Source organism: Jatropha curcas, chromosome 10, assembly GCF_041381405.1.
Source record: "Jatropha curcas cultivar XTBG-Jc1 chromosome 10, XTBG_Jcur_1.0, whole genome shotgun sequence".
NCBI classification, from domain to species: domain Eukaryota; kingdom Viridiplantae; phylum Streptophyta; class Magnoliopsida; order Malpighiales; family Euphorbiaceae; genus Jatropha; species Jatropha curcas.
The window spans coordinates 11563794-11576963 of record NC_143160.1 but is presented as its reverse complement, the minus strand read 5'-3'; the positions used below and the strand labels follow the sequence as shown (position 1 = coordinate 11576963).

The 13170-nt window shown below is 28.8% G+C and overlaps 2 protein-coding genes and 1 pseudogene across 2 annotated transcripts; all 3 read right to left on the bottom strand.

Moving 5' to 3' along the window:
- Nucleotides 1-211: 211 nt before the first annotated feature.
- Nucleotides 212-2066, bottom strand: LOC105635666 (berberine bridge enzyme-like 21). The gene has a single exon (XM_089726582.1). The coding sequence runs from the start codon at nt 2009-2011 to the stop codon at nt 389-391; it is 1623 nt and encodes a 540-aa protein (XP_089582708.1). The 5' UTR covers nt 2012-2066; the 3' UTR covers nt 212-388.
- A 4459-nt stretch (nt 2067-6525) lies between these two features.
- LOC105635667 (berberine bridge enzyme-like 8) lies at nt 6526-8372 on the bottom strand. Its single transcript, XM_012218743.4, has one exon. The coding sequence runs from the start codon at nt 8289-8291 to the stop codon at nt 6654-6656; it is 1638 nt and encodes a 545-aa protein (XP_012074133.1). The 5' UTR covers nt 8292-8372; the 3' UTR covers nt 6526-6653.
- A 2147-nt stretch (nt 8373-10519) lies between these two features.
- On the bottom strand, nt 10520-12337 carry LOC149493094 (uncharacterized; annotated as a pseudogene).
- Between the last annotated feature and the right edge of the window lie 833 nt (nt 12338-13170).

The window sequence follows — 13170 nt, the reverse complement described above, 5'->3', positions numbered from 1 at the left end:
TCAATATCAGCTCGACGGAAGATATACAAAATCCACAAAAACATGCATTTATGTAATGGAAGTATAATATAAGGATGCTAAAGTCACCTCCAAAACCTTGAAGGAGGTATGTGTTACTATGGCTATAATTTAGGGAGGCGTTTTTTTTTTTTCCCCTTTCCCTATCTATAAGGATCCTAAGAGTGTAATTGAAAAATTTAAGAAATTGAAATATTAAAAAGATTGTCTTTTTTTCTTTTTTATTAGTTTGGTCTCAAGGCGAGGCCATAAGCCCGGTTTAGACAAATATTTTTCACAAGGTTTCAGCAAAATAAAATGTCTATTACAGCCAACAATCATGTTTATTTTACTAGTAATAAAAGTACCACCAGTAAATTATTTTCTGTATCTATGTCTTCCTTGAAAGAGTAGGGATGCTTTGCTCATTCCTGAAGAAATTCTCTGGATCAACAGCAGTCTTCACTTTAACTAATCTATCATAGTTTCCATTAAAATACTTAAACCCATAAACACTACCAGCTTGATAACTATTTTTACCAGGCTCCATAATACCAATATCAAGATCTCTATAATTCAAAAATGCACTTCTTGGATTCTTCGACACAAATGGTGTCGTAAAATTATATAATTCCCTTATTTGACCCAAATATTCACTCTCTGCAGCATTTCCTTCATCTTGCCAACTCATTGAATACTGAATTTTATACAAATTTCCGGCACGGTGAGGGAAAGGGGCATCAGAGGCTGGAATTTCAGCCATTTTGCCTCCATAAGGATTGAAAACCAACCCAGTTTTGCCCAACTCAATCATTTTTGTAAAAATCGAACTAAGCCCAGTTTTTGAAATTGGGTTTTGCACATAATCTGATTTTCTTTTCAAGAACTCTGCAGAATTGAGATCTCTGTCCAGAAGAGCATTAGGAGAAGTAGCATTATCAATAGCCCACCAAACAACAGAATCAATCCAACTCATTTCACTGCACTTCTCTTTCTTTAACCCTAATTCAGGCAATTCTTTACTCAATGAACTCACAACACTATCTGCATTTCCTAAATATAATGCCACAATAGTAATCCTAATTGTTTTTTGACCTTTGTTGATCTTTGAACTCACTGGCTGCACTAACATCCTCATAAAAAGACCATTGTCAATTGTCGGAGCAACTGATTGATACTTATAAACAAGATCAATAGTACTATTATCTTCATCAATATATTTTTCAACCCTAAAAACTGTAACTGTTTCAGGAACAGAAACAAGTTGAATTTTATAAGAAACAATAACCCCAAAACTTCCACCACCACCACCTCTAATTGCCCAGAATAAATCCTCACCCATTTGTTTCCTATCCAAAACCTTACCATTAACATCAACAATCACAGCATCAATAACATTATCAACAGCTAACCCATATTTTCTCAACATATTACCATACCCACCTCCACTAATATGGCCGCCAACTCCAACAGTGGGACAAACCCCAGCAGGAAAGCCATGAACTTTACTCTTTTCCCAAATTCTGTAATATAATTCACCAAGTGTAGCACCGGATTCGACCCAAGCAGAGTTATTCGTTACATCAACATTAATTGATCTAAGGTTAAACATATCAAGAATAAAAAAAGGTTCATCTGAATAATAAGAAATTCCCTCATAATCATGGCCTCCACTACGGATTTTAAGTTGATAACCAACTTTTTTGGTGCAGATTACAAATGATTGGACATGGGATACTTGTTTTGGAGTTAAAATGATTGAGGGTTTTGGAGTTGTTGATTTGTTTAATCTAGCGTTCCTAATGTAGGATCGAAGAACTGAAGTGTAGCCTTTGTTGCTTTTTGTGTAAACAAGATTTGCGATTTGGTCATTTGGGTTTGTATTGTTTTTTAGGCATTGAAGGAAAGATGCATAGACTGCATCATCTGTAGCGGCTGCAACTGTAAATGAAGAAGAAAGGTTGAAGACAAGAATAAAGACGAAAGGTAACAGATATGTCGTTGCTTTGGGCATTTTTTTTTTCCTTGGCTTAGCAGACGTAATGGAAGAATGAAGATATATATATAAGATTTATGGATATAGGGTATGGTTTCTTCTGCATTATGGCTGTTTAAATATGGTTTGGAATATATATATATATTTAAATATTGTTTAAAAATAATTAAAATCTATTTTTAAAATAATATGCGCATGATAAATTATAAAAATTATAATATAGTTATATAATCTTTTAAACTTTTTTTTTTCCTCGTAATCAAGCTAATGAAGATAATATTGAAAAAACGGTATTTCTGACTATATATGGAAAAAAAAAAGATAAAATAATTTTTATTGGTTTGGTTTATGGATATGGCCATGGTCTACCTGGGTAAGCATAATCTTTTAACTAAAAGTCTTTTTCAAAACATGCTCTAATCGGAAATGATGGAGAATATATGGAAATTTGTTTAAAGCAATCCTTATTTTTAGAAAGTAATTTATTTTTACAAAATATTTTCTAAAAAAGTATTTTCCGAATTAATAACTCATTTTTCATTATTTGATTTTAAAATTGAAAATTAATTATAAAATATTAAAAATTTTTAACTCATAACACTACATAAAGTTATTTCTAATTATAGAAATGTGGTATTTCAAAATTTTATTCTTAAATAAGAAAAAATTGTATAAAAAAAGATAAATCACCGTGACCGGTAGTAATAGTCGATAGTGGCCGATAGCCAGTGGCCGATAGTGGCGGATGGCCCATACAATAAAGAAACAATATCTTTATATATTTTTTATTTTTCTTTTTTACTCAGATTTTTTGTTTTCTATTTTCAAGTTTATTTTCTGTTTTTCTGTTCTTTTAACAAATTATTACTATTAAAATGGTTATAATTGTTATATGGTAATATATAATACATTTTTTGGATTTGGATACTTTCATATTTTTGCAATGTATCTTCTCCGTAATATATTTGATCAGCATTAAATAGAAAATCAATTATTAATATTTTCTATAAAAATTAAAATCAAAATGTTCTGAAAATGGGCAGTTACACGTTCAAAATGAATCTCAATTCATTAACTTTTAATTAATGGCCATTTAATTTTTTTTTTTTACCGGTTATCATCAATATATATATAAAGCAAGCATTTTTTTCCTAGAAAATTGACAAGTGACATATCACTTGGCAGTTTAATTTGACATGTGGCATATTCTTCCAATTAGACTCAGGCATGGTTTGATTTGATTATTTAATATATTAATATATTGGCTTGGTTTGGTTTGATTTCGATTTATTTTGAATTAGTATTTTTGGTTTGATTGAATTTGATTATTCAATGTATTAATGTATTAGTTTAGTTTATATTTATTTTGAGTTAGTGTTTTTGATTTGGTTTGATTTGATTATTTAATGTATTAATGCATTCGTTTAGTTTGAATTTATTTTGAATTAGTGTTTTTGATTTGGTTATTTAATGTATTAATGGCTTTAAATAATTATTATTACTTATTAGTTTTTAAAAAATGATAAAATTTAATAACAATGAATTATTCGATTAATGTATTAATGTATTGCTTTGTAACAAATCTTTACCCTCAAATTTGTGAAGTAACAAACATTTCCTTTACCAACCGTTAATGTATCTTTAATATTTCCGATTTAAATGTTTCCATTTATTTTTTTGTATTTTTAGCAAATATATATTGGTTCCTACTTTGAAATATATTATTCGTATTTTTAAAAAATTCAGAATTTTTTACATTTAAACTATTTTCACTAATGTGGTTAGTAGTTCTTACTCAAACTTTTTTTTCTCCTTTTTTAAATATTATTTAACATGTTTTTATAACCGTAAACAATCAAATCAATATATATATATCAGACAGAATTTTTCTTAGTATTGCCACGTAGGATTCTAAATTAATGATATGTGTATAATTTAATTGTTTATTTTTATATTTATTTGAAATAAATTAATTTATAATTGAATTAGACCGTCTTAAACGTAATTGATTAATATAAAGTTAGAGAATTAATAGTGTGTTAAGTAACAATTTATATAACTTTTAATGATATAAATAAATTACATAATTTATAAATTTTAATGATATAGGCAATTATTATTTTATATTAAAAAATTTAAAATTTTTGTATTAAATTAAATTATGTTAAATATAATTGATTAATTATAGTATTAATAATATGATGAGTTGAAGATTTATATTTAAAATAAATTATTTCAAAATAAATCAAAATAATGAATTTTACCACCTTTTATTTTACTTTTTTTAGTTTATCTCTATAAATTTTAATATTTTTAATTTAATCCATATTCCTGAACACATGCCTATCTACTAATTTTTACTTTAATAATAAAAAATCATGCTATATTTTTTTATTGATATATCTTTATAATATTTTTTAATAGCATAATAAAAGAAATCTTATTCAAAAATTAATAAATTCTATATATATTCTCTCAATTTTACTTTGTTTTACTTTTTTTTATCGTACATAGCACGGGTATATTGCTAGTTATTTTATAATATTTACTACACTTAATTTAATATATCGGATTAACAAATTCGATGCAATATTATGAATTCTTTTACTATTATATTATATTTTTTCTGTTCTTTTATTTTTATTTTGTTAAATGACTGTGTCAGAATTCAATTTTTGCATATTTTTGAGATGTTAAAAGCAAACCATCTATGCCCAATAAATTTGCAAAGAAAAAAAAAATCTGCTTGTGATTTGGTCTAGAGAGGTGGGAGCAATTTTATTTGCCAATTTGCACACCAAGCCTAGTGGTAGTACATACGCTACTTTCACTACTTTGACAATAAATTCAAGTTTGAATCTTCCATCTCCCATGCTCAAAAAAAAATTATTATTTATTAATCGGAGAAAATAATTTATTTCCTATAACTAATATTTCCAAAATTGATAAAATTCGTTTTTAAATTCCTAGCAATTATGTTTAATATATATATATAAAATTTTTCATCTTATGAAATGAGTTATTAATGTTGAAAAATTGAGATTAAAATTAAATAAACCATGTCCAACACAAACATTACAGTTCAATTCGTTTCTCTTTTTTTCAATTTTTTATTATTTTATATTTCTTATTTAAAAAAGTATACTTTTCTTTTATTCTAAAAAAAAAAAAAAAAGAGAAAGGGAAAAATAAGAAACCAAAGTAACAATCTGGACAAATGAATTAAGTGAATGAATGAAGTAATATAGTTTATTTTGATTTTTCAGCGAGAAATTCTGGGCAAATGGACTAAATTTGAAAAGAAATAAATTCTAACACTTGATTTATAGAGCATAAAATTAAGACACAAATATATATATATAAAAAAAGGACAAATTCATATATCTCTACACCTAATGTAGAAATCATGCCTTGAATTACGAATGAGTAGAGAAGACCAAAAATCAAACAATTTTGTTTCAATGTTGGAAAACCAATTTAATAAAAATTAATTAAATATGAAATAGAGGGAAATGGTACATGTTATCTTCCTTTATTTTGATCCGCGATATCGAGTTTGTAAATATATATTAATTTGAATATTTTAAAATTGATTTTTATTATTGAGTTTATTATATATGCAATTCATGTTTTCTCATGTTGAATAAATTAAAATTATATTGCATGTTTTGTAAATTTATTATGTTGAAAGAAATAATGCTTTTATATTTTCGGTACAGAACAAGAAAGGATAAAAGTCAATATTGAATTGAATTAATTCATTGATTTGCAAAAATAAGAATAAATTTCAGAATTAAATTAACTCAAAAGGTCAAAAATGATCTTTTTAATTCTTTTAAATAAGTTTAAAAGCCAAACAGTGAAATCTGACTTTTCTTTTTTTTTTTTTTTTTTAAATCCTTCTAAATAATTCAATCCAAATTGAAACTGAGTATGCATTTTTGCCATTCATAGTAGAGTTGGGCCAAAGAGGAAGCCGATGTGATTGATTATTCATCCCAGAAATTGGTCGCTCGTCCATCTTTTGCAGCCCATTGGAGCCCAGGATATGGAATTTTCATGTGCTATCAATAAATTTTCCACTGAGGTTGGTGATATTTAGGATTAAGCAGAAATCGGTAAAATCGTTTAAATTCAATTTAATTTATAAAAAATTCGGTTAATTTCAATTTCAATAAGAAAAAGAAATTGAAAATTTATTATCTTGCAATCTAGAATATCTATTCAATTACTTCTATACAATCAGTGACTGAGTCAGAAATTAAAGTAGAGGGTTATAAAAAAAATTTTTTAGAGAGACTGGGTACCCACCCTTCGACCTCCTAGCTCCGTCATTGTATACAATCCATTTATAAAGATAATAAAACTGCATTTAAACTAAGTATAATAATTTATGTTCTTATAAAAATATCAACTCCATTGTGCGAGTATTAGGAATCAACAAGCATGCCAATTCACTTAATAGATAGAATCTTTCATATAAAAGCCAATTTTCTTAAAAAAAAAAAAAAAAAGGAAAAGGAAAAAAAAAAAGACCAAACTTAATTTTGAAATTGAAGTAGGCAATTGATGTCTAGTAAATTTATTTATGATTGGCTTGAAAAATGTAAATTTTTTTTAGAAGATTGTCTAATATTCACCGGGTGCTGCGCAGCTCTAGCTACTCCGCCATTCTACTCTTCAAAGCTGCTTCAAGAGATGGAATGCTCTGTTCATATCTAAAGAAATTAAATGGATCAACTGTTGTCTTCACTTCCACTAACCTCTCAAAATTGCCTTTAAAATACTTAATCCCCCATTTTTTAGCTTCTTCATAAGTTTCATTCCCAATTTCATTAGTACCCAGATCAACATCTCTATAATTTAAATAAGAACATCTTGGTGATTTTGACACAAATGGTGTCATATAATCATAAAGCTTCCTTATAAGTTCCAAATTTTTCTCCTCTGCTTCTACACCTTCTTCTTTCCAATTAACTGCATATTGGATTTTATACATATTCCCTTCTCTGTGTGGGAATGGAGTTTCAAATTCTGAAATTTTTGCCATTTTGCCACCATATGGATTTAGAGTCAATACAACTTTTTTCAATTCAATAATTTTCTTGAATATTTGAGCAAGATCTTGCTTTGAGATAGCCTGTTGGACATAATCAGATTTCCTCTTCAAGAATCTCTCTGTTTGACAATGTCTTTCAAGCAGAACATCAATGGAGGTACCGATTGGGTAATTAGACCAAAACAAAACAGATTCAATCCAACTCATTTCTTTACAATCATTTCTTGATAAACCCAATTGAGGAAGTTCTTTCTCCATTAAACCAACTAGTCTCTCTGCTTTTCCAAGAAACAGAGCATTAAATTTAGCCTTAACTGTTTCTTTACCCTTTCTAACGACTGGGTTCAAAACAACTCTTATAAACAAATCATCATCAACCTTATCTGCAATTTTTTGCCAATTATAAACAATATCCAGCCCATTTTCCTCTAATGTTTTTTCAATTCTGAAAATAGTAACAATTTCAGGAACAAGAACTAATTTAATTTTCCAAGAAACAATAACAACAAAACTTGCACCACCACCACCTCTAATTGCCCAAAAAAGATCTTCCCCCATTTTTTCCCTATCCAAAACCCTACCATTAAAATCAATAATTAAAGCATCAACAATCTTATCAACAGATAATCCAAATTTCCTCATTAAATTACCATACCCACCTCCACTTAAATGGCCACCAACACCAACAGTAGGGCAAACTCCAGCTGGGTATGCATGAATGTTACTCTTAGTAGCAATCCAATAATAAACTTCACCAAGAGTTGCACCAGATTCAACCCAAGCACTTTCTTCTTCTATATTAACACTAACAGATCTCATATTAAACATGTCAAGAAGCATAAATGATGTCGTTTTTGAAATATAAGAAAGACCATCATAATCATGGCCTCCACTTCTAATTCTCATCTCCAATCCATGAAACCTGCAACAAATGATAGATGCTTGAATATGTGAAACATGGGTTGGTGTTACAATGAAGAGAGGTTTAGGGGTTGACGAAGAATTGAATCTAAGGTTTCTTATGTAAGATTGCAAGATAGATTTGTAGTTTGGATTTGAAGGGAAATAGGTGACTTGAGAAATTGGTGGGTAGGGTAAAGAATGGGTAGAGAGACATTGGAGAAGAGCTTCCTCAGATGGATCTAAAGTTGCTGTTGTTGTTGCTGTTGCTGCCATTGAAATATGAAACAGAGAAGTTTGAAGAATTGAAAATATAATAAGCAGAGCTTTTCTTGACATTGATGATGAAGATGTTTTGTTAGCTTAGCTGTTTCTTGACTTCGGCACAGAGGTTTTGATTGGTGGCTGTTAAATGACAGTTGTTTGCTTATTTATTGGATTTTTGGAGACTGTTGTTAAAGTTTTATTTTTATTTTATTTTATTTTATATTTTCCAATTTTCTATAGAAAATTTCCAAATTTTCTGATGTTGATTTGACAGAACATAATTAGTAATTGCAAAGAAGTTTCTGTAATGCCATATTCCTATCATCAATTATTAGCTAAGCTAGTAATGTCAAAAAAAAAAAAAAAAAAAAAAAAAAAAGAAGCTAAGCTAGCTAATATTAGAAGAGGTTGTTTTAAAACATTTTGGACTTCTCTTAATACTTTCAAAATGGAATACACATTTTATGTCTAGTTTAGTGGATCACCTTTTGTTTTTGTTTAATTAGAAACATGTTATCCTTTTTTTTTTCCTAGAATTAGATCACTTTTTATTGTTAAGAATCCTAGCATATAAAAGACATATAAAGATGGCAATAAAAGTGATAAGTTAGCTGGCTAATCAATTAATATTAATCTTTTAGTACTCAAGTAAGCCCATATCATATATTTTCAGTTCATTGGTTGGTTCTAACCTCCTACCTAATTCATCTCTACCCTTTTTAATTCTAATATAGTATCAAAACACCTTTACCCTTTCTACTTTTAATATAGTATTAGAGCAGATTTTGCTCGCTCCAGTTATTTCTACTTTTAATATAGTATCAGAGCAGATCTTACTCGCTCCAGTTATTCCTCAGTTCACCGGTGCCAACGAGATCCATCCAATTTTAAGGACAAAAAGTTCCAATTTAATTTCACGGGGAGAATTTTATGTTTCAAGTGTCAACCGAAGTTCAATTCCGGTTGCATTTGAGGAGAATATTAAGAATCCCAACATATAAGGGTGACAGTGTTAAGAATCTCATTTTTAGCATTAATTGACCCAAACCCAAATAAGCCGATATTGCATATTTTTAACTCATGGGTTCTAACCTCCTTTCTAATTCACATTTATTCTTTTTACTTCTAATGTTTATCAAATAAGACATAATTAAGATATCTATTTACATTATTTTTATTTTTTCTAAAAAGAATTACTAACATTATTGCAATTTAAAAAACATGAAAACAAAAAGAACCATTAAACATAAAAAATTGCAAACTAAATAAAAATAAAATGGCCGAAATCTATAAGTTCTAGTGCCGCAAAGGCAAAGCATGATGTGCATTAGCAATAAAAATTGTCAGAAAAAGTCTTGTCGGTGGAAATACAATGCATTAGCAATAAATCTTTCAAATTTCATCAATAAATTCTTTTTACGTCTATTGTTTTCTTCATCGTCCTATTCCATTTCCATCACCAAATTAATATTTTTTTTAATGAATATTTTCCTTGAAAGTGTTGACAAGTCGCTGTAATTTTTATTACACTAAAAAGTTGGACGTTTACATCGCTTTTCTGTTAGTATATATATATATATTTGGAAATTAGTTTTAATTCACCTATTCATCCATAAGTTAACTCGTTGCCAATTTGTCATTCCTTTTTTTTTTTTTTTATCAATGAACACTTTTGGTGTTAATCTATCATTATTTCATTTCGAAGAAGTTAAATAAATTTTAATTGTTTTCGGTTTAAATAATAATTTATTAAATAATATTTGAGTTGTAGGGTACAAGTGAATTATTGGACTAGAGGCTACAATTTATTGAATCTTAATTTGATATTATTTGGTTCGAACCATGGCTATAAAGTTAGAACTAATCGATTAAGTAGCTGGATTTAAAACTTTATATGCCATTATATATTTGGTATTTGATTAATATTGGATTCGAACTTTAACTCTCCTCTTAAGTGCAACCGAGAGCAAGGTGATATTTGATACTCGAATCCTCCTTTTGTAAGGCAAAGGTGAATTACTCGTCTGGAGGTTAGATTCCATTGACGAGTAATTTAGGTTTAATCAAATTTGGAAAAACTATTGTTAAAATGTTGCAGGTAGTTAGTTGACTTTTCACCCTTATATGCCGAGGGACGAAGCCACGATTTATAATTAAGGTGGCAAAAATTTTAACATTTTTTCCATAAAAATAAAATGATTTATAACATAAAAAAAATTCCAATAGTTAAATTTACTAATTAACATGAAACATTTATAACAACATTTACATTAATAAAAGTTACAAAATAAAAAAAAAAATTACAATTGTTCTTTACGAGTCTTCTTGCCTTGACAACGTCGCATAACCATTTCATTGTCAACTTTATCAAAAATATCTTTCTCAATATAAGTGATCAAACAATCAGCCATCCATTGATCTCCAATTCTATTACGTAATTGATTCTTCACAATTTTCATGGCAGAAAATGCTCTTTCAACATATGCAGATGCAATAGGTAAGACAAAAGCCAACGTTATAAGCTTGTAAACTAATGGATTCAAAATATGTTTCTCTGCCTTTACCATTTTCTCAGCAAGATCACCAATTCCAATCACATTTAAAAACTCGGAATTGGACTTCGTATTAATGATATATGAACATTAAGTTGGACTGATGAAAACTCAATAGGATAACACTAAGCAAGACAAATCAATTTTCCTTATCATAAGCAATGAATAGATCAATCGGATTCAAGCATGAAACACATATAAGTAACTCTGTATTCACTTCATTAAAACGACTATTGAGCTCTTGGAGTTGTAAATCTATCACAACATAAAATAGCTCCACTTTGCAATGATGCATATTTGTCATTTTTTCTGCATTGCGTCGAGATCGTCCTCAAAGGATATGCATATCATCCATGTCAAGAACATCCAAGTTATTTTTATTACAAAATAAGAAAACTTCATTTAACAAAAAGTCTCATCCATCATCTCTCATAATTTGCAATTGTTGCTTAGCTATTCTAACCAAAGTCATTGCATTCACAATATCTTGATCCTTTCATTGTAGTGCTCGTGACAATTCATTAGCAATTCCTAATATGTTTCACATTAGATGAAGACAAAAGGCAATGTCAAACGATTGTAATAAATCTAATAAAGTGCAAGCTTCAACACTTTGCGCTGACTTTACATTTTCCATGACAACTTCAAGAACATCAATAACAGAAGAAAACATCTTTATTAAGCTAATCAAAGTATGATAATGTGAATCCCATCTTGTATCCCTAGCCCGTTTCAAAGTAGATTCTTGATTTTTCCCTTGTCCACTCTCAAATTCACCATTTTCAAGTGCTTTTAAAACTTTAATAAATTGAGACTCTATAAGAATGTCATGCCGTTTGCAAAAGCCCTTAACAATATTTACAACATTTGTCACCAAAGTGAATAAAAATGCTAGACATATGATTTTTTGCAACAGCAATAAGTGCTAACTGTAGTTGGTGAGCAAAGCAATGAACATAAAATGCACTTTCATTCTCTTTTAGAATTAAATTTTTAAGACCGTTAAACTCACCTTGCATATTACTTGCCCCATCATAGCCTTGACCGCGTATTTTGGAAATGCTTAGCTTATGTTTGGCAAATAATGCTTCAATTGCTCCTTTCAGTGATAAAGCAGTAGTGTTTGTGACATGCACAATGCCTAAAAGGCACTCAATCACTTGCCCTTTCCTGTTCACATAACGTATAACAACTTTCATTTGCTATTTAGTTGATATTTCATGAGCTTCATCCACTAGAATAGAAAAACAAAACATCGCTAAGGTCTTCAATGATGATATTGATGGTTTCAATAGCAAAAGCAATGACAATATCTTTTTGAATGTTTGCAGATGTCAATTTAAGATTTCCAGGACACTTATTAACAGTAACCCTTCTGATATCTTCATTATGCTAGCCAAGAAACTTTAAAGTTTCCAAAAAATTTTCTCGATTTAAAAAATCACATGATTCATCACGTCCACGGAAAGGCAAGCCTTGTCTTGAAAGAAACCGAACACAATCAATAGATGCATTTAAACGAACTCGATAATCACTTCGAGCTTGACTTGTTTGCTTATTCACAATAGTTTGAAGGTGTTATTTTTGATTCATCAAAACTTGACAATTATTCCAAGCTTTATTATGAGCACTATTAGGTCCACCAACATGCACTTGTAATTTTTCTTTTTCCAATTAGTAAACCTTTCCACAACAAAAGAATCACCACTGCCTCCATGTTCTTTGCTATTCGATCTAAAAAAGGTAACAACACAAGCAATAAACCGCTCCTTTTGTAATACTATATTCTAACCAAGTAGGATTTTTTCATCAAACCAAGATGGATTAAATCGCCTCATGATGTTACCTTGTAAAGTTTGTTTGAAATCATGAAAACGAAGTTGACAAGGCCCTTTTTGTAAATATGCTCTTCTAATTTCATCTTGAGTATTAGGATGATAATCCATGACTGGTATTTGTAATCCTGGATCTGCTGGAAGATTATCACTTTCAAACTCGAAGCTACTCCTTTTTTAATTTTGACATTCTCTATCATGATCTTTTTATTCATGAGTAGGTGCTTAAGTTGATTCAGGTTCAGAGATAGATTTTCGCTTGAAATATCTTTTCATGACTTAATAATAATCAAATAATATTCCTACATTGAGTAAAAATGTAATATATGATTAGAAACTTGCCTTATAGTAGTATAGATTTTTTTTTTTAAAAAAAAAAAAGAATTAAACAAGCAATCAATTAATCTTATACATTTATACTTATACGATTCAAGTCTAGTGTTTACTAAATAATTATTAATCAATTAATTTATGACCAATTAAAAATTTAATACCAACATTCAAGAATTTAAGATAGCTGAATTTTTTTGCTTTGCCTTTGGAGATTCAAGGAAAAATTCTAGG

What these genes read in the sequence shown, in the direction of transcription:
- LOC105635667 (XM_012218743.4), bottom strand. Translation starts at nt 8,291, where the DNA reads ATGTCAAGAAAAGCTCTGCTTATTATATTTTCAATTCTTCAAACTTCT.
- LOC105635666 (XM_089726582.1), bottom strand. Translation starts at nt 2,011, where the DNA reads ATGCCCAAAGCAACGACATATCTGTTACCTTTCGTCTTTATTCTTGTC.